Source organism: Uloborus diversus, chromosome 1, assembly GCF_026930045.1.
Source record: "Uloborus diversus isolate 005 chromosome 1, Udiv.v.3.1, whole genome shotgun sequence".
Taxonomy (NCBI): domain Eukaryota; kingdom Metazoa; phylum Arthropoda; class Arachnida; order Araneae; family Uloboridae; genus Uloborus; species Uloborus diversus.
In genome coordinates, this window is record NC_072731.1 from 177,151,980 (window position 1) to 177,173,987 (window position 22,008).

The 22,008-nt window shown below is 31.4% G+C and overlaps 1 protein-coding gene across 1 annotated transcript in view; it reads right to left on the reverse strand.

The window, feature by feature from the left end:
• The window catches only part of LOC129217308 (ATP-dependent RNA helicase DHX33-like), a 63,681-nt gene extending 42,149 nt beyond the window's left edge, over positions 1 to 21,532 (reverse strand). Inside the window, exons 1-11 of the mRNA XM_054851588.1 lie at positions 21,485 to 21,532; positions 20,344 to 20,415; positions 20,123 to 20,176; positions 11,046 to 11,101; positions 9,899 to 10,022; positions 9,590 to 9,685; positions 8,088 to 8,173; positions 7,793 to 7,878; positions 5,988 to 6,070; positions 5,817 to 5,914; positions 254 to 352 (exon numbers count right to left, since the gene is read on the reverse strand). Of these exons, the coding sequence (XP_054707563.1) occupies positions 254 to 352; positions 5,817 to 5,914; positions 5,988 to 6,070; positions 7,793 to 7,878; positions 8,088 to 8,173; positions 9,590 to 9,685; positions 9,899 to 10,022; positions 11,046 to 11,086 (713 nt within the window). The 5' untranslated portion in view covers positions 11,087 to 11,101; positions 20,123 to 20,176; positions 20,344 to 20,415; positions 21,485 to 21,532. The remainder of the gene's footprint in view (positions 1 to 253; positions 353 to 5,816; positions 5,915 to 5,987; positions 6,071 to 7,792; positions 7,879 to 8,087; positions 8,174 to 9,589; positions 9,686 to 9,898; positions 10,023 to 11,045; positions 11,102 to 20,122; positions 20,177 to 20,343; positions 20,416 to 21,484) is intronic.
• Positions 21,533 to 22,008: the final 476 nt, after the last annotated feature.

Below are 22,008 nucleotides of genomic sequence, written 5' to 3' on the forward strand. Positions count from 1 at the left end.
TAATAAATTGATCAATGAAATATCAAAAGGTGTTTTATTGTAACAAGCCTATTTTTTTTGGGGGGGGGGGAGAAGCCTTCCCTGATAATACAACCCAACTAAAGTACTAGAAATGGTGTTTTGCTTTCCCTATGAGGTGCAATTATTATTGATTTAACTCTAACGATGAAGAATAATGAACTTTTAGAGGTCCAGATCTCAAAATTGTATGTATTTTTTGTTTACAAAACAGGAACAAATGAAAATAACTCACTCAGATTCTCGTCCAGCTCTGCCAGCTCTTTGCTCAGCTTGTGCTTTCGATATCCTTTGAACTTTTAACACATCAAAGCCACATTGAGGATTATAAGACCTGAGAAAGAGTAAAATCCAGTGATAAAAACAGCCCAAAGTCAAAAAAGAGGAAAAATATTGTGCTGCTTAAAATTGATACATATATTTTTTTTTTTAATATTAGGCAAAATTATATATACGAGGGCAATTCGGAAAGTAACCTCCAAATTGCTGTAAATAAGACAAACCAGCACAGAGGAAAAACATTTATTTACATATCAAAGGTACAACTCTCCTCTATTTTTCAACGTAGTCGCCACCATTAATTAGGCACTTGTCGTACAGTTTGACCAATTTATCAATTCCATCTGCATAAAAAGCGGCCGCCTGCGATTTCAGCCACTGTGTCACTGTGCTTCATCAGCAAAATGCTGTCCCCCAAGCCACTTCTTCATTGCAGTGAACAGATGGTAATCAGAAGGAGCCAATTCTGGGCTTCAGACAATCTTCTACTCCATGATTCGTCATGGATGTCTGTTCTTCCGTCCTTGAAAAAGCGTACCCACTGACGCACTACACCTCCACTTATAATGTTTGGGCCGTATACGGAACACAATTCACGATTGATATCCGCTGCTGACATTTTTCTGGCGAAAAGAAATCTCATCACTCCTCGCACCTCACATTTCGCGGGATTTTCTACGGCGGCACTCATTTTGTCACGCTATAACTAGCAAACACTTGGTCCTACAACACTCTCACTCTCCCACTGGAAGCTTACTGAATCAGATTGCTCGTGCATTTGATTGAGGGCACTCCGAACCCTACTTCCAGCACCACGCCTAAGCGGCGGTTACTTTCCAAATTGCCCTCGTATTTATATTATACCGTCTTTAAAATGTTAATGGATTTTTTTTTTTACTTAGTAGAAGTGATATATATTAATAAATAAAACAAGCTTGCATTTATTTAGGATCTTAACAGATAATTTAATTTCATTTATTATTTCCAATTTGCTGCAACCCACAAATTAGGTGAAATTACTTTACTTTGTATTGTGACGTCCAATGCTATAAACTCCCCATTTTATTAAACACTTAATACAAGCTGAATCATTAGACACCATATTTACAAAATGACATTATGATACTTAAACATTTACTAAAAAGATTTGGCTCCCTGTAGCACAATTTCATTAAAGATGTACTAATTTAAAAAAAAATTAAACTTGCATAATTATGATTAAATGATGGATTACATAATAACAAGTATAACTTTAATTGTTTCTTCTGGATAATCTTTTTAGACAGTTACAATGGTCAGATTACCAACTAACTCTGTTTTCCTTTGGCAGATTTATATTATTTTGCCTTTAACTGCAATTCAGAACTTGAGTCCTCTTTCTTGAGCTATTCTTTCCAGTTCTTTCACTTGATTTTTCAAGTGAAGTTTGCAAATTTTCTGGTTTATCTAAGTTATCACTGGCAGATTTTTTACCAGTATAGGATTTACACAATTTAATTCTAAAATCATCTCATTTATAGTATCAGTAGAGCATTTGATTTATCTGTAGTTATTTTAATAGCTGCAGTACTTTTCTTAAAATTTTTAAGCAAGTGTTGATATCTTTGGAATTTTGCAGCATTTTTTGAAAGTAACTTTTTCTTTTTTTTTTAATTGTAATTCTTTCCCTTATTCCCTCTTTTACAGCCTAATTTTTCTTTCATTCTTTTGTATATAATTTTGCGGAGTTTCTAACATTTTTGAAAAGATCCCTTGTAGCACATGTTGTACGACAATATCGTAAAAATTACCAATACTATATCGCTACGTTATAGGATCACGATATACAACGATGGCTGATCGGCCACCGGTTATGACATTGATATGAAATATCGTAAACGACATTGTGACGACGACATCAACAATGTCATATTACTATTGTTTTGCCGATATTTTACTATATCATTTATGTGGCATTGTGCTGTCATCGTTAAGTGGACAGTTCTCATATCTCCCTATATCGCTTCACGTCGTCTTGCCAATAAAGTGACCAATGTACGCTGTCTTTCAAAGCCTAAAAACCGCGGAAATAATGAAAAAAATACAAAAGCAGACCATCGTGGATATGTGGAAGGTTTTCATCCCTGAAAATCTCAAGTCTATATATTATCCAGGGATGAGATTTTTCCGGCTTTTTCTGTTGACTTTCAAAACCTTTCCTCCTTTAATTGCCTCTTTTCGGCCCTATTTTTCTCAAAAATTGGAAAAAAATATGATTTTTTTAAATTTTTTGTCCCCGGTTTCTTATTTTTTAAAAATTTTCCCCCTCAAATCTTCATTCTCCATGATATCTGCCAAAATCGTATGTTTTGAAATCATGCCAACGTTGTCAAACTTGTGCTGCACCGAAAGTTGCATGCCTTATTTGAGATTTCAATCTTTTTGCATCCTGCAAGTATTTCAATTACTTTTAATGATGGGTGGTTTTTTTACTGGGGGTTTTATATGCTACCTTATATCTTCTTTTTTTATTCATCATTTCAAGAATATTTTTTTTCTTTAATTTATTTTACAAAAAATGCAAAAGTCAATCAAAAAATGTGGCTTAGCACTCACAGTCTAGAATTTTATTGAAACTTGGCATGGTTACTTTTTTTGTGTATTGAAGACAGCTAAAAAATATTCATAGTGAATCTCAAATGGTTTAGGCTTTACAGCCTGTTAAAAGTTTTGAGATTTCATGATTAAATGAGGCAGCTGCAACTTGTTCTTTTGATTCCAAAATCATATTAGGAAGTTTTTAAAAACAAATTTTGAGTTACAATGGAAGGAAAAAGATAACCAATCGTTTATACATTTTTAATTCTTACTATGAAAAGTATGTTCTACCACATAAAGAAATTTTAGATTTTTCTCTCTGTTGTAAAATATTACTTTACATTACAAACAGACCTAATTTTAAAATTTATGTTCTCACTTATTTAACACTATGAAAATGTTTTTAATGAAAATTTTTTATTTTTCTCTAAAAAATATGAAGAGTTGACACTATTGTCTGATGCAGCCAAAATTAACATCTTTCTCCCCCAACCCTTTGTTCAAGGACTCAGAGGTTAGAAATTGTTGCCACTTTTTCAAAATTTAGATTTATTTAGGAATAAACACTCTTGCAAAAAATGGTACAATGCAACAAATTCTACAAAATTATTACTTATACTTAATTAAATACTTATTACCTTTAAAATGGTAATTAAGCCATTTTTTGTTGAATTTTCGAATATCATGGCTTCCAAGTTCATTTTGATGCGGTTTTGGATATCAACCCTTTCACGATTTTTTTTTTGGGATATCATCATTTTTAAGAAATTTTTTTCGATTTCCTGCTTTTTGCTCTCTGACCACTCTCATCCCTGTTCTGAGGGTGTACTCCCAGTAATCCATTTTGCACAATATGTGTATGTGATCATATACATATGGCCAGAAATTCTTGAGGTGTAACCCAAGGGTGATAGAGTTTCAGGTTTTCCAGGGAAATGAAAAAAACTGGAAAAAATTATTAAAGTTTTATATTTTTCTTATATTTTGAAAATTATTTTTAATGAACTATCACTGTGACGATAACTACTTCTTAAGTGCAGCTATAAGGATCCCTTGGTAAAAATTGTAACTGTTAGTTAAACCATTTCGTATAAGAAACGACAGGAAATAAATTATTACCAGTTGTCTATCTTCTACTTCCCACTATCACCCCTAGGAAAATCAGGTTCTTCGTACTCCTGTCATACTCACTAGTTCTTTTGATTGAGTAAAGATAAGCAGATGATATTGTACTCCTTGCATATTTTCAAAAGGCATTGATTTACTAAGTGTTAAGAAATATCAAGAAATAAGGTTACTTGTGGGAAAATGTGGTTAGCATAAATATATTATTTTTGCTTAAGGAAAAATTAATTAAAAATGCCATGATAGAATCTAAATTATAAATGAAATTTTTTGAAGCTTGATGATTGAATGTTATATGTCTAAGAAATGTTTGAGAGTATGTGTTGCATATGGAGTGCACGCTACGGGAACCAGGGTTGGCAAGTTTCTGCCGAGGTGGTTAAAACCACTGGTAGAAACCAGTTAAAACCAGCATGGCAAAAACCACTTTCTGCCACATTTGACAGAAACTGGCAAAAACTCACAAAATGACAAAAAATTAATTATTGACAAACAATAGAAAATACATGGAGAAAATAATTAGGTGTTAACCAAAGCACACAACTTAATTGCAATATTATTTCAATTCAAAATCAAATGTTACATTGTTTGGATCCTGCAGTTGCTCCTTAGAAAAGGTGGTTTCTAAAATCTAACCAGTTTCTCAATTAAATGTGCACAAATGAGAAATTTTAGAATAATCTTCGAACAGAAGAGCTAGCAGGCAATGCATCAAGGAACAAGCAATGTTCGTGAAACTTTCATATGTATTTTAACTGATCCACCATGTAGTAGTTGGGGTAATGGTAAAAATTTGACTGTAAAAATAAGTTTCGAGAAATGGGGCCAATTTGTTTTGCAAAGCTGTGATAATGGTACAAAATCTAGCTTAGTATTGGCAAATAAATTCTGGCACTTTCTTCTTGAAGCACATGATAGTTTCAATCACAAGCAATTTAGATAAAGCATATAAGCAAGCAAATTACAATCAGTAATGCCTGTTTGATTCTCTATGTCACTCCTCTTTCCCAAGCTCCAATATGATTTTCGTCCTTTGTTAGATTAATCCAAATATTACGAGCATCTGCAATTGAAAAGCCTTTCCAAACTAAATCAAGGACACTAGCATAGGATTTTATTTTTTTAAATGATGAAATGAAGTTTAATTTTTTATTTTATTTAAACAAATATCATTTAGTAACTACTGGAGTTATTAAAGACTCTTTTAAGTTTTTGCCAGTTTCTGCCGGTTTTTACCGGTTATAATCAGTTTCTGCTACTGGCACGGCAAAAACTAGTTTCTGCCGGCAGAAAGCCAGCCCTGACGGGAACACGCTTGTAATCTAGATACTATTGAAAGATTCAATAAAAAAACAATAGCATTATGAAGAAGCAAAAAAAAAAAAAAAATAAATAAATAAATAAAAATAGCATCATTATCAGAAAGGTGTAAAAGTGATTACTTTTGAATAGCAAAATAATATGGCTACAAAACTTCCAAAGTTTAAATTTGGGCTTTAAAGAAAATATTGTACAAAATTTGTCATTTTTTTTTTCTTTTTGCAAGTGCAGTACACCATATATGATATTGATTTGCACTTATAATACATTAATAAACAGACTATTTTTGACCATAAAATAAAAAGCTATTCAGCTTTAAATTAAACTTTAAAAGATTATCTTAAATTTGATGCCAAAAAATTTAATGATGTGAATAACATGAATTAATTTGAACTTCAAACATGTCTGTTACGTCAAAATTTATCTTGCAAGTTCTGAAAACTACTTTTTTTTTAAAAAATAAATGAATATACGTTAGCATCAAACAAACCACTTACTTTACTTTTACCATGCCTGTATCCACCACAAATTTAATGCCACTGATTGTGACAGAAGTTTCTGCAATATTTGTTGAATAAATCACTTTTCTATAGCCCTAAAAATTGTAGGTAATGTCAGTACAGTTTCTAAAAAAAAAAACACTTTAAAGCTTAATAAACTATACTTACAGCAGGAGCTTTGTCGAAACATGCATTTTGCAAAGCAGACGGAAGGGCTGCATATAATTTCCACACAGAAAGTTTTTTACAGCCTGTAATAGTAAAGAAATCACAGTACAAAATATTGAGCTTGTTTTTGAAATTATAACTTTAGAGAAAGTAGTTTGACAATACCTTAATTCACTCACAGTTTCTTCATACAATTGATTGATACACTGACAAACCATATTAAGATTTTCCCTTAGCAACTACTCGTGGCACATATTTAAGCTTCAATATTAAGTCATTGATTTCAGTCATTCTTTTACAGAACATAGTTTATACACTTACATAGCTACATACTAAAGATCTTTTACAAATTCTTTGATTTATACAGCTGGTATGATCTGAAAACAAAAAAACTTTGTTTTGAGAGGTTTTTCTCAATGCCAGAAACCATTTTCCCAATGCCATGAAACTATTAATACTGCCATCAACTAAAGTATTTCACAATAAAAAATATTCTTTACATAATGAACAAGCCTCCTTGCAATAGTTGAAGCAAAAATAAATAATTTATGCCTTTAATATTCTGGAAATGGGGAGGGGGGATTTGAAGTCAAGAAACTTAAATAAAAATCAATAGTTTAATGCATACAAATCAAATTCAGCAAGATATGGCAGGTCATGGAGAAAAATGGAAAAATTTTAGTATTGTGAAACTAAGTTTTTTTAAGGCTCCTAATAAGTAGTTATTAGGAGCCTTATTATAATATAAGTAGTTATTAAGGCTCCTAATAAGAAGTTTTTTTAGTGAAATATTTGGCAAACTTTCACTTAACTAAGATGGCGAATGCAATACAAAAGGCTCTTATTATATCAGGCTTGTTGGGTCGAGGTGTCGGCAAAAAAGCGTAATATATCTAAAAGTACAAACAAACTGAAGTAGCACAAAATAATCATTCAATTAATGCACAAATTGATGATAGATGCATCAACAAAAACATTACTTAAATATTAAATTAGAACGATTTCCTTAATAAAAATAAATAAAAGTACTTTACCAAACACAACAAACAACATGTTTTCAAAAAGTATTTCTACGGCGAAGGATGAAGTGAAAGCTGCAGCGTAAACTGCAGCTAATTTAGAGGCATGGAAAACATACCAGTTTTGTTCATTGATTGGGAAAAAAACAACAACATACTTTTTAAGTTAGAGGGGTTATTGCAATAATCTGAAAAGAAAATTAGACCAAATTGTGCATAATTATATACAGGGTTGGATACAGACTACCATTTTAGGGAGGGGGCATGCTGAAGAATGACCCCCTCCCCCCTCCCCCAACCTCATTACAAACGAACCTGCGGTTTTGAGTTAAAAAAAATTCTGAAGCTGCTTGGTTGTCAATAAAAAACACCAAACATACCAGAAATAATGCACCTAATGGAGCATAAATTTTAAATTAATTTCATAAACAATAAAAATAAGTAGAATTTTCAATTTTGTTTTTTCAGTTTTTTTAGAATTGAAAATATAATTACTGCTTTAATTGTTTACATTTTATTCATAAAATGTTTGAACACAATGTGTATGCATCATATTGTCGATGGTTTAGGGGGGAGGGTCAGTTTAAACAAATTCATAACTATATATTTTTGTGAAATGGTGGCAGAATAATCATTTATATCAAATTACCATCATAATTAAAATCAGTAATTTAGAAGGCTCCAAAATCATGAACCCAAATATTAACTAGATGATTGCTTTTCTTCTCTTTCTCTCCTACCCCCCCCCCCCTAAAATTTACACAAAATAAAAATTGATAAACAAACCAGCAGGTAAATGTAAAGCCAAATTCTCTGTTTCAGCAGCCAATGAATCAATTTCCTCTTGTCCAGTGCAGAAAACCAATATGTCTCTAAATAAAACAAACACATTTCATGAACAAAAAAATATAAATATAAACATTGCTAACAAACATTTCATGAAAAAGCTTCACAAATCAATAAAACCCAATTTGTTAAAAAATAGCTTCGAGATAGTTCCATAAAACTTTCCTTTAAAATGAACTTGTTAACAAAGATCAAAACACTTGGAATAAGAAATAATTAAAATGCAAAACTTTACCCATCATCCTCATTTTGGTGAATTTGAAAAACAGTAATAAGTGCAGAATGTTGATAATCTTCTTGCGTGTTCACAGAATTTAATATCTAAAAAAGAGAATTGTGATCAATCAAGAAAAATTATTGCTAATTATGCTAAAAGCAATTTTTTTAAAACTTTGCAATGCTCAGGTAGAAAAGAAAAAAGTTTCAACCAGTTTTTCAATGAAAAGTTAATAAGTACATTTCTTAAGATTTTGCAGTTTGGAAACAAATAACTTTATAAATATCATGGGGGAAATTAAAAGGAAGAACAACTAAATTTGATAACATCCATTCTTGAAAAACACTGCTGTACAATACCTGTTGTTTGCAAGACATAATTTGAATTTATTCAGATGCAAATATTTTTGAGAAGAATCAGTATTACCACTCAAAACTTTTGTAAAAAGCCCTTTCAAGAATTTTCTAAAAAACACATTAGAAACATTTTGCCATATATATACATTAATGAAAAACGGGCTCCTTCAGTTATAGGAAAAAAAAGAAGAAACAGAAGAAAGGTCTTTAAACATAATAGCTTTCCATTTTAAAAATGTCAATTTCATTATTATTCTAATACAGTAGAATACTTTTATAATGCCGACTTTTAGAACACAATTCTCTATAAACCGCACAACTTTTCAAAAGAAAACAAAAGGTTTTGAAGTTTAAAAAATCTGTCTATTTTGCTTTGCAAAGATAAAAATTGCAAGGCAAATTAAATTTTGAAACAGTTTTACATCTTTCTATCTTAATTCAAAGATTTTAAATGAAAATTAGTATTCACAGTTAACAGAAAACACCAGATGGCTCTCAAAAATGCAGCTACAATGCAAACCATGAAGCCAGCAGAAGTGCAGGATAATTCACTTTCCTTCAATTGTGAAAAAATTTATTTGTGAATGGCTAAGTGTAATATTAATGCTTCTATACTCATAGCAAATAAAACGTTCTGAAGTTCTAATATATAGATATATCTTGAATATGAGTTTCAAAATTTGTGAAATGATCTATGTAATGCAAAAACCTGTACAACACAAAAGCTCTGGTCCCAAGGAGTGCGTTATAATGGTCTTCTACTGTATTATTCTTTCAACTGGTTACAAATCCTGACTTCAATACAGCATTTTCACGATTGGAGAGACCAGAGAAAAGTCCCAAAACAGGATTTTGAGTCAACTATAGTTGGGGCAAACCTAACCTATAAGCTTTGTGAAGGCTACGTAGATCCTAATAACAGCATTATGGTACTGCCAGGTTAGGTTTGCCCCAACTATAGTGAAAAATAACTGATCATTTTTAAAACCTTCCAAATTAATATTACTCATAAATCTGTTTCCTAGAAAATTTTTCTTTTACATTTTAACTGACTGTACATTTATTTTATGCTGCCGTTATTTATGATATTTTAATGCTATATTCTTTTATTTTTGTTGAGACAGGTAAATTAAAAATGTAGAAATGCATTCAAATTTAATGTACCTTAATGCTGAATTCTCGACCTTTCACAAAATATGCAGGAGCTTCAAAGTACTCAGCGAATCGGTGATAATCAAGAGTAGCAGACATGACAATAATCTGTAAAAATAAATCATACATAATAAAATAATCATGTTTATGTAATTAAAAATTGTCATGTACTTTTTTGACAAGAAATAGAATAATATTGCTTCATTTTCAAATGTTAAGAACAGAAACATCTGTTTTACACTAAAGTTGTAAGATGGATAACTTTTAATCTAGTTTAGTGCAGTCTAGTGCAAAAATAAAAACTGTGTATTATGCACTTACTTTTAGGGGTAAAAGACCGCTTTGGTTTGATGACCTTAACTTTTGAGCCGTTTTTACAATCCCCGAAAGAATGTCATTACACAATGTCCTTTCATGAGCTTCATCTAAGATTATTACACTGTATCTAATAAAAAAAAGAACATAAGATATTTGAGCATAAAAATATGTAAAAATATTTACAGAAAAATAATTTAATTAGTACGAAGTAAAATTGAAGAGTTTGTTCCCACATGGCGTGAAGTCAACTTTTTTCACTTTTGAAAAATATAATTTTACTATGTAAGGTTTATTACTGAATGTCAAAAAAAGATAATTTCCCCCAGTAATTCATAAATGACAATAGTGCTATATTTATTGATATTATATATTGAAATTCCTGACTGTATAGTTACTTAGGCAAAAAAATGAAAGAAAAATGACTTAACCCCTTCTGGAACAAAATGACACAACTAAGCCATTTCGGCACAAAAATAATGAAAAGAAAGAAAAATGACTGATTATCATTTGAAAGTAGTTGCAGTGAATTAAACTGGTAAAATCAAAAAACTGACAAATATTAACAAAGTTAGAAAATCGCCCGTCAAGGTATGATGAGTGAAAGTTACTTCTACATTTCAACGAAGCCATTGCCTGTTCGGTGATATTTTGATAGTGGAAGTTGCAACCATAACCCCAGTGGATTAACCTTAAACTCCAGTAGGTAACGTTCATTGTTGATCATTTTTTCATTTCTTCATTCCCCTGAAATGACACAGTCTTACCAGTAAAACATTTAAGTGACCGGATTGAGTTCAGCCTTGTCACAATAAAGGCTTTCCCTGAATGTTAAATATTACCAAAACACATTATCAAATTATCATGCCGTGGCGCAAGTTTCATTGTTGAAACTTGCTGGTCACTCGATCATTGGCTGTTATGTATATGAGGATTTGCAACAACATTATTATTGGAGCAATTATTTGTTGATTGTGTGTAGACAAACAACTGCTGTGGATTGATACTACAAAAAAAAAAAAAAAAAGATAGCCAGCAAAAGTGGGAAAATATCTATGGACGCACACATGCAAAAACGTGACAACACAAATGAAATTTGCAACATATAATTACAAATAGAAAAAGTAATTTTTGATGAAAATGATCTACTTACTTAGATAATTTTGCATCACTGATAGATTCCCTTAGCAGCATACCATCGGTTAAATACTAAAAATGAATCAAAATTGTATGTTTTACGAAAACGAAAAACATGATGCTATAAAAGTTATCAAAGAAAACTACTAATGAAAACTAGTAGGTGTTTAACATGAAGAGAAATTAATACAATAAAGTAAATGGTAATGATTATAATACACAAATTTTTCAGTATTAGAAAAAAAAGGTCGATAGTCATGTTTTATGACAAAAAATTTTGACTGGATGCCTAGATTTCCAACCCTTTGCGACAAATTTGATGTCTAAAATTTTGGATCACATTGAAGCTTTTTCTTTCCGACTCTTTGTGATTAAAACCCATGATTGGCCCAAAGGATGAATTTATAAATGTAATTTTCCAATGCAAATAGTTTTGTTTTCAAAAATCATTTTCTATTGCATATTTTTCAAATATGCTATGGGCAGTGTGTAGGGAACAATATAGAACATATCAGCATTTTGTTTAATAAAAAAAAATTACATTGGATACATATATATATGATTCATTAAAAACAGCATTAAGGTTGTTTGTTTTGATGCTTAGAAAATTATATTTAGGCTAGTGCCATTATGAAGCCTAGATTTAATTTTTTATAAATATTTGTAATATTTATAAATAATATACAATCTTTAAAAACCCAAATATTCATTTATTTATTTTTGTGCCCCCCCCCCCCAGATTTTTTTTTTTTTTTTTTTTTTTTTGTGTGTGTGTTCATGGCATCAACGTGGACAAATTTTATAAATTCTCTAATTGATCTGCATAATTATTAAATAACTCACTTACAATTTTTGTATTATTCATGTGAAAATTTAAAAAGATGTTATAAAATTACTCCAATTAATTTGCAAATATGTTTCAATTTTTTGTACTTTTAATGTGCAAGTTATTATCCTTTTGCAATAATTAATTTGGAATAATCAATTATTATTATTATAATTAACAGCTTTTCTTCGACAGTTCAAAACTCTTCCTAATGAATACATTGGTTACTGCGAATTTAGTTCAAGCATTGAAACACTTTTTTGAATTTTTATGCAGGAATATGCATTAAAAAGTTTGATGTTGCAAAACATATATTCAAAATTACTCAGTACACCCTGAATTAATCAAACGTAAGAGAGGTCTTTTCTGCAAGTGCATTTTTCTCAGAAAAACAGTACAAAAAAATAAGTAAGATGGTGAATTCCAGAGGTAACAGAAGGACAGTTTTAGCAAAAAATCGATGTATTTCTGTATGAGAGCATATCAAAATGCACATTTTTTCAAAAACTGATGCATAGACCAGACTTAGATAACATGAAAAGCTTTCTACGAACACAAATCTTAGCTGGAAAGTTTTCTGCAAGTAAATATTTTGCCTAACTCACCCTTGAATAAAGAATTAAATTTATATTCAAATATGAAAGAGGCCAAAAAAAAAAAAAAAAAGTGTTTTAAATTATTTAATTTTTTTTTTACAATTACATTACTTTTTTCACCAACTGAAACCAACCAAACCCATTTTTTTCTCACACATGTGCTTTAAAAGTCTTTTGGAAAAAAGCTTCAACAGAAATAAACTGTTTCTTTTTTAAAAAAATCCCTAATAATATTTTTTTTTAAATTAGCGTTAGCAGTTAGAAAAAAATTTCTGCAGAGCCAAATATTTTCTGCGAACGCCATTCGCACGTTCATCTATATTATGCAAGACTGGTATAGACTTTTATACACATCATAGTAAGTTGCTGAAAAAGCCCAAGCCAGGAATTTTTTGCCATTAACTTTTTTTTCAATGAAATTTAAAACTTGGTAATGGAAGGACATTTTTGCAACATGATTTCACGCAATCATGTTCTCCAGAAATGTTCAGCCAAACTATAAAAGGGAAAATTCTATAAAAATTAGAGCACATACATGAGTGTTACAATTTCACCTCAAGTTATAAAAAAATAATTATTTTAAGCATATAAATTATATATTTGTGAAAGATAATGGAAGGACAGTAAGGGAAGGACAAGAAGAAGGTTGAAAACAATTTAACTTGGTAAATTTCAACTTACAAACATTTGTTCAGCTAATACAGCAGCCTGAAACAATGACATCTAATACTTGAGCCATCTGTTACAATTCCGAATTCTTGAAATACTCAATAATTTTATCAGAATCTGTAGAACATTTATATTCTTTGTGAGGAAACAACGATTATTCTAATATTATTATGCATTCTCAAACAAGATATTTCTACTCCTTCATCTTCTCTCTTTTATATGAAGTACCTGTAACCTGTCCAACATTGCACTTCATTAATTTCTTTAACTTCCATTGCACTAACAAAACTTGTCCAAATGTTATGAATCACCTTTGGCATAGTCTCATGATTTGATGTTTTTGATTCAGCTGTATCTTCTTTTTAATATCATTAATAACTGTCAGTCTGTTGACTTTGAAGCGAAATCTCCTTTGACTTATTGAAATACTCACCTTATTCAATAACATAACTTGTTACACTGTTCAAATAATGCATATTTTGTGCATCAGGATGAGAATGGATATTAATCCACCTTTTTGAAAATATATGTGCAAATTAGAGTTATTAAAATTTGACATTTTTAATAACTTATTCATTAACGGTTGGAGAAGAAACGTTTTTACATTTTTACAAAGAAAAAAGTACTTAAAGCAAGAAAGTTCTAATTTCTAAAAGGGGGGCTTGAGCCCCCACTTGCCCCCCCCCCCATATGGGCGCTTTTGATTAAGTTTGTAAGCAGTTGCTTCTGTGTAAATTGGCTTGTTATATCACAAACATGTCATACCAAAACAATTTTCACATGCTTAGGAACTTTTAAGTGTAGTTTTCATGATTTTTATCACGCACAATAGAAGAAATAAAATGACAAAACATTTTTTTAAAAAATAAATGTTTTTTTTTTTTTTTTAATGAAAGCACGCATAATTTTTGTACAAATATTACTTACATATATTTTAAATGTGACGACTAACTTTAAACAATATATAGTTTGTTTTCTACTACCATTCTGAAGTTTTACCCTGTATCAACTTATAGATAAATGTTCTTTTATGACCGTATTTTTTGTCCTTTCGTTACCAATAAAAACCATCAGGGCCGAATTTGGAAGTGTGGTGGCCCCGGGGCAACGAAGGAGTGGAGGCCCCTAATCAGGGTTTGAAAAGATCATCATATTTTCGAAAATATCAGATACTTTGATATATATCAGAATATTTTGATATATATATATTAGGGTGGAGCTTATTTGCACTGAAAAAATAAAGTTTTAATTTTTGTAGGTCTTACCCTCTTAATTTGTTCCTTTTGATGAAAAACCACTAAATATGAAGTTTGAATGAAAAATTTTGATATTTAGAGGTAGCTCAATGAACTTGAAGTTTGTTGCATAGAGAAAATTTCGACAAAAATAGTGATAGTTACGCACTTATATATAACACTTGTAAATCAATTGAGACATGAAAGAAGGTTTTCTCTAGGTTATAAAATGCACCTGGCATTGTTCTAGAAACAAGTTATTGTTTTGAAACAGTCCTAGATAAAGTCACTTTCCTGCTGTCAGGGTATATTCTGCGGTGTTCCTCGATGACTTTCAGCAGAAACTGCAACTGCGTTTCATCATATGTTATGTAAGTCCACTGAACTCCTGAATGAAAGCCACTAAATGTTCAGCATGATCATTCACTACATTTAAAGCTTGAATAATTTTTTTGGCTTCTTTGTAATCATCTCTTGTTTCCCACGATGCTGGATCAACAGAAAGATAATCTACGGGCAGGTTTAATGCCTGGAACAGTGACATAGACTTTGCTGTTACAAAGTCATCCAAATTTTTATTCCTCCGATCTTCCTCATCCCTCTAAAAGAGTTCCTATTTCACTTGTAGATTTCAATGCCACTAATTTGAACAACTATGATTTTGTTTGCTTCACAGACGGCAGTAAGATCAATGAGAGAGTCGGACTAGCATTTGTTTTGTATCAGCATGAGATTGAGTTCTCCATTCATCAGTTCCGTATTAGTGACAACTGTTCCGTTTTCCAAGCCGAGCTCTTGTGCTTAAATCTCGCAGTGAAACACGTCTCGAATTTTCTTGGAGCTAAAGTACTGATTTGCAGTGACTCTCTTTCCTCTCTTTTGAATGTCAGAAGTTTTGAAAAGCTCATTGTGGAAGTTCAAAGCATTATAAGCACTATTAATTCACACAATATTTGTGTCGATTTTACCCATGTGCGAGGCCACTCAGGAATTCGAAGAAATGAAAGAGCTGATGCTTTAGCAAAAGAGGCTACTCGTTTACCTTTTTCCTTAGATGTAGCTAATCCTCCCTCATTCTGGAAACTGTTCTACTCTAAGAAAGCTACTAAGGATTGGAATTCAGAGTATCTGTCTTCAAATAAGGGAAAATGGACCAAGCGCTTCCTTCCCACTATTTTCTTTAGATTGAAACGACAACATCTCAAAACTGATTTTTTTGTCACTCAGTTTCTTACTAGGCATGGTAATTTCAAAGAGTACTTGTATAAATTTAATATTTCTACTAGTAACGTGTGTGATTGTGGACAGGATATTGAAAATCCAGAACACTTGTTGTTTCGTTGCAATCGTTTTAACCCCCAGAGAGAAATTCTTATGCGGGAGCTGAGGAAGTTGTCCGTTTCTTGGCCTCCTGTTCCTTCTGCTCTGGTTCAGAGTGTCGAGACTTATTCTCTTTTTAAACGTTTTATTTATTCAGTTGTTTGACCTTTTTGTATGTGTGTGTGTGTGTGTGTGTTTTTTCCTTCTCTATTCGTTGTTAATTGTTTGTATGTTGTGCTCATTTTATTTTGTGTATTTTGTACTGTTGTGCCTCTTACCTTCGGGCCCTATGTAATACTATGTGGTGCATAGGGAGTTTCTTTTTGTGTCTAATAAAAAAAAAAAAGTTTGAAGATCAATCTTCCTCTGTTTAGAATTTTTTTTAGTTGGTTTTTTCATAGCACTGACCATTTTTATCTTGGTAGATGCACTGACATGACTATCAAAAAAAAAAGCTAACGAAACTAATTCCTCTGTTAAATACCATAAATGGTTGGAAAACTTATTTGCTGCTGCTTTCGAGACATTTGTATTAATAGCCGAATATTCAATCAAAGTCTTCAGTAGTAATAGGTCATTATATGGAGCACTTTCAGCTTCTGGTGCTGATATCCATGCTTTCATGTATACACGTGCAATGAAAATGCATACAGCTGTTAATCCCTTCTCTTCTTTAGATGTAAGCTTGAATTGCGATCTAAACATCCAGATTTTGAGACTATAAATACATTTCGACATCCAACGGGCATGATGCATGGCTCCAGGTGACATAAATTTAACACCTCTAACAGGGGCAGTTCCAAGGAAAATAAGCAGAAGTTCAACTAATTCATTTTAATCACCTCTTAGTTGGTTATGTGACTCTTCCATGTATTTTTTTGCATAAGCAATTGTATCTTCTTTTATATCCTGTATCAGTTCATCAACTACATCAATTGAAATTCCAGTTTTGTACTGGTCAGTGTCAATGAAGCTCCAAAATTCATTGAAATGTTTGAATAATGGAATTTCAGGAGAAGATGTGGCTCCCATGCACACTTGAAACACTGAACCTATAATCAGTTCGAACACATGATACCTGCACGCTAGGGAAAAAAGTTCCTTTTCAAGCTTTTGTTTTAGAAGAACACATGCACCCGAGTTACTGCCAGTGTTTGAACTGGTTGTGTCAAAACACATAGCACGTATGTTGTTTGATATTCCCCAGCTTCAATAGCTTTAAATACTGCTATAGCCTGTGCCTCACCTGTCGCAGATGGAAGCTTGGGAACTGCAAGTAGCTGGTGAATTCCTTTCCCAGTTACTAGTACAGGCAGGTGATCCACTTTATCTTTAGCAACTAAATCAGGAATTAATTTGCTGTCCCAATGGATAACTAAAGGGACGTTAGGTTGAAACTTAGCCTTTATGTCTGCATATTTCTGAGCTCTTTCCTTCCTTCTTTGACGGCGAATTGAGTCCTTATTTAAAGAAAATTCATCGATATTGAATCTTAAGCCTTTTGCAGTTTCTGCTATGACATAGAAAGCCTTTCAGTCTGACACTTTTATTCTGTCCAAAGTTGCAGCAAGTTGGAGAGTAACTATAGTTTTTCTCCCTTGCTTCCTTTTCTGTCTTTTTGATGCTTGTTCTGTGATATCCATTTTCTTACCTTCTTCCGTTGAGCCTAAGTTGCTATTAGTTTCAGTAGATGATTCAAGTTCCACTATAGAATCTTTTAATTCTTTAATTTTCTTTTGCTGTATTCGGGCATTTGCTTTTGTTTCTCGTTCAAGAACTTTTTTCTCTTTTATATCAAGCTTTTTATCAACTCCTAACATTGATCCACACCTAACTTTCTTCCTTTGTGCTATTCAAAAGTCTTTGTCTTCTTGTAAGACTGTTTTACCGGTTAAAACACCAGCATGAGTAACATCAAAAGGATCTTCTAGTTTAGAGAGAAAAGTTGATTCCTTAGCTTGCTATGTTGATGAACATCGAACTTTATTTTTCTTCAAAAGCTGCCATTCTCTATACAACTTTTCAAGCTTCATTTGACAATTTTGGTTGTCTTGCATAGGAATTCTAGCTTTTTGCCAAAACTTGGCAATTTCTGTGATGGTCAGAGTTGAAGCTTGTCTTATGGTTTTCTTCAATTCAAGATGATGATGCAAAAAATGTCCCAGAGCCATACGCAAGGATGGCAATTTTCCACCTTTTAATTCTGGAACTGACCCACCAAGAAGATACAAGTCACTTTGAGATCTTGTGGCTTTTGCAGTCATTTTGCTTTCAAAACTGCAGCAAAAATAAAATACTGAAAACAAACAAAGTGCTAAAATAACCAAATGTGTTTAGTGCAGTTAAAGATGTCACATCCTAAAACAAAATGGCTAAATCAGATCTAGCATGGCTTTTAAGTATTTGTGGTCTCCCTAGTGGTGCTATCTAGTAATTTATATGTGAAGTTAAAATAAGTCCAAGGTATATTTATAAAATAATGAAAAAGTAAGCAATCTTTGCTTTTCGAAAAAAAAAGATCCTGCAATGTTAAAAATTTTACAGTTGTTGAGCTACCTCTAAATAATCTTCAAATGTGCTAATATTTGGCCTGAATTTTTTTTTCATACAAAGGAACAAAATGAGAGGGTAAGAGGTTAATATTTTCATAGTTGAAAAATAAGCTCCACCCTAATATATATGTATATATCCGATATTTTCGACCCGTGAAAGTTAGGATATTTTGTAAAAATTTTATTGTGAGGGCCCCTTTGTTGTGGAGGCCCTGGGGCAGTAGCCACGCCTGCCCTCCTCTAAATCCGGCCCTGAAAACCATATAAATTAAATATCTATTAAAAGTTGAACTATGGCTCATTGACAAGGGACACAATTCTGCTTTGCATAAAAAAACATTAGTTTCTATACCTAATAGGTTTTTGGTAAACTAACTAAGATGTAGTATTTTGGTAATGGAAGGACATCAAATCGTCACCTTAGAAATAGACCTATTTCATAGTTGAAAAAAAAAGAGAATTTTTAAACTACTGAACAAAAAGTTTAACCAGACAGGATAAAAGTTAAATAAATATTATATTCAGATAACAAGTGTACAGTTGCGCCCGCTACAACGCGATCTGACTTATGCGAAATGGCTGTAACACGACTTTTTCAGGAGCAACAAATTTTGGAACTAAAGTGAATTTCTGGCTCTCAACAAGAAAATATTTGGAAATTAATCGTTATGCTAAGTTTTGGCTTTGTTATTGACTACTAAACACTGACTTAATGAATGTACTTTCATCCTTTCAGCATCACAGACTGCTCAACTCACACACGATACTGTAAACATAGCTTTATAAGTGTTTACGTATATAGCAGATATCACCACTCCTCATTTTTCATTTATTCTAAATATGAAAGGTGATGAAATATTATGACAACTAGGAATGGTGTTTCATCTAAAGTTTGAAGAAGGAAACAAAAAGCGAAACTTTGAGAAAATTTAAGAAAAGGAAAGGATTCTTGATACGCTTGAACAACTAGAAAATGGGTTGAAGGTAGCATGACAAGTCCAGACCTTACTTTTAATATGAAGCTCGCAGAGTAGTGTTTAATCAAAATGCAAACAACATGAAATTGGAATTTGATCTTATATTGTAGATTATAGAGACCCTGAAAGAGGGGTGTTACCACAGATGTAAATGTTACAAAAGTAAATGCGAAACTACTGTATTTAAAAATAAATTAGAATGACAGTCAGATTGCTCAGAATAAATCATCATCTTCAACTTTTAAGTTATAAATGTAACTTATTGTATCTACTGTATAGTACTCTTACAGTGCAGTGCTTTTTTATTACTACATACTGTTTTATATCGTACATTACTGTTTTATTTTTATGTCTTCCTCTCTCCCATTGATCATTGATTTTGTGCATCGTAACAGTATTTTATGTTGAATAATTCATTTTTTTAAAAATATGGTAAAAATTCCGCTCTTTATGTGAGAAACGGTAATATAGTTAAAAAATGTTCTAAAACAGTTTAAAAGGTGTTTAAAAATGTCTAAAATGATTGGGTATGTTAATAAAAAAATCTTATACACACCCCTTTTCCACAACGCAAAATTTCGACTTACACGAGGAGTCTTTGAATGCATCCCTCGCATAACTTGGGATTCGACTGTATTGCAATTACAGTATGTAACAAAAGAGATTTTTTGCTCTGTAAAAACACAAAGAGAAAACTTGATTTTGCCCTTGATTTTCTGAAAGTCAGCAAACTATGAGGGGAAAACAGGTTAAGATCCAAGAAATTCATTTATTTCTGAAGAGAATGGTATATGGCAAGTGACAGAATAATAATTTTCAAAATTCAAGTGTCATGTCCCCATTTTCCTGGAATTCACCAGATACAAAATTTTTAAACAAACTATAAATAATTATTTCTTATGATGATTCTTTAACAACCTTTATTTTAGTAGCACTAGAAGTAACATCCTCAAACCTCACTGAATAGCCAACCTATCAATAAAGAAGAACAATCTTTTAAGAATGCAGGTTTACAAATTCATCACAAAAAAAAAAAAATGAAATGTATCAGATGATAAGTTAAATAAAATGCATTATTCAATATTAATAAGGGTAGTAAATTCTATCTAAGACATAGCACAACCAAAGCTACAACATACCTTTCCTCCAAGTTCAGTTCTTACTTCTTTAGCAACTCTAGTTGCAATAGTCACCGCAGCAACTCTTCGGGGCTAGCAATAGAGATGGAAATGTGTTCTAAATTTATCAAACAATAGAAAATAATAATATGAAAAAAATATTTAGTTAAAAGAATCAATGAACATTTACTCATTTAATGGTTTTCAAATATTATGTTCAGAGAACTATGTCCCCCCCCCCCCAGAAAAATATTTTGCATAGTTTCCAAAAATGTGCAAACACCCTTTTTAGATTATGTAGCACAAATTTCCAACTTTCTTTTTTCTTTAATATATGTTTTAAACTAAAAATGAATCTTTCTATCTTTATGAGATCTGTAGCTCTTTAGACAAGTGAAATTATTTAAAAAAAGAAAAACTTATTAAATGCCTAGTTCTTTTTTATTGTACATTAATAAAAACATTTGAATTTTTTGCATAGAGCATTAATAAGACAAAAAATTCATTTAACAGCATTATATGATGCCTAATGATTTTATGTTTGTCCAAATATGATTTCAGTGGTAACACTTTAAATAAATTTTAAACTTTGGTAAAGATGCGGCAAATTTTCAATAAAATGGGAAATAATATAATTTTAGGATGAAAGTGACTACAAAATTACATGCCTCACCGGGCTTGTAAATATAAAAGTACAAGAATAATGTCTGATCGAAATTTTTACATGTCTTGGCATGTCAGGCAATAATAATTTTCGAGCCCTGTTTTCCTCTACATAAATATTATATCTTCCAAGGTAGGGGAAATAACAATATTATACTTGGAAAATGTCAAGTAGAATTGAGATGAGATGAGCTTATGAATGAAAAAACATCCAATAAAAATCAACTTCCAGCTGGGACTGTTTGGCAATATTTTGAAAATTTCCATGCTAAGAATATGATTTGTAGTTCAGCCACAGCATGCTGACCTTAGGCAAAGTTTCCTTAGTATATCATGTTAAGCCTTTTGTGAAATTTCTCAATCTTATCATGAACTTTCTAGACTCAGTTTTTCAAGACTCTACTGCACTCTGATGTTAAGGTCAAGGAATAGGAAAAGTTTTGTGGGTAAAAGCAAAATTTCTCTTATTTTTAAAAGGTAAGTAAATAAAAATGGGTACCTGAGTGATTCCAATGCATTTATTTTTTGCAAATCCACCATCCAGAAGATACTGAAAGAGAGAAAATTAAGGTCAGATACCAAAGATGATTGTTACATTTATCCACTACAGTAGACATTCATTATAATACTAACCTAAATGTATAATCTACTGCATTATTTTAGTTATGTTTAAAAAATACTGGAGTAGCTTCTTACAAATTACATTTCCTATCAAAAGGCAATCAAGAAACTAACAAAATAATTAATGCTTGTTGAAAAGGTTTTGGAAATACTTTAAGGCTGCAATAAATAAGTAAGTCAGCTAAACATATAAATTTACAGAAGTTTTCTGCACAGCATACATTTTGCTTTCAAAATAACATATAGCTCAGCTAATATATTTTAATTGGTAATTTATTTTCTATAAGCAAATTTAAGACTTCAACTTGGTATTTGGTAATTCTGGCAGCATTTGATAATCGATTTTTCTGCCCTTTTGGGCAGCTACTTGTAAAAGTGATTCTTTTTCAACTAATGTTAAAA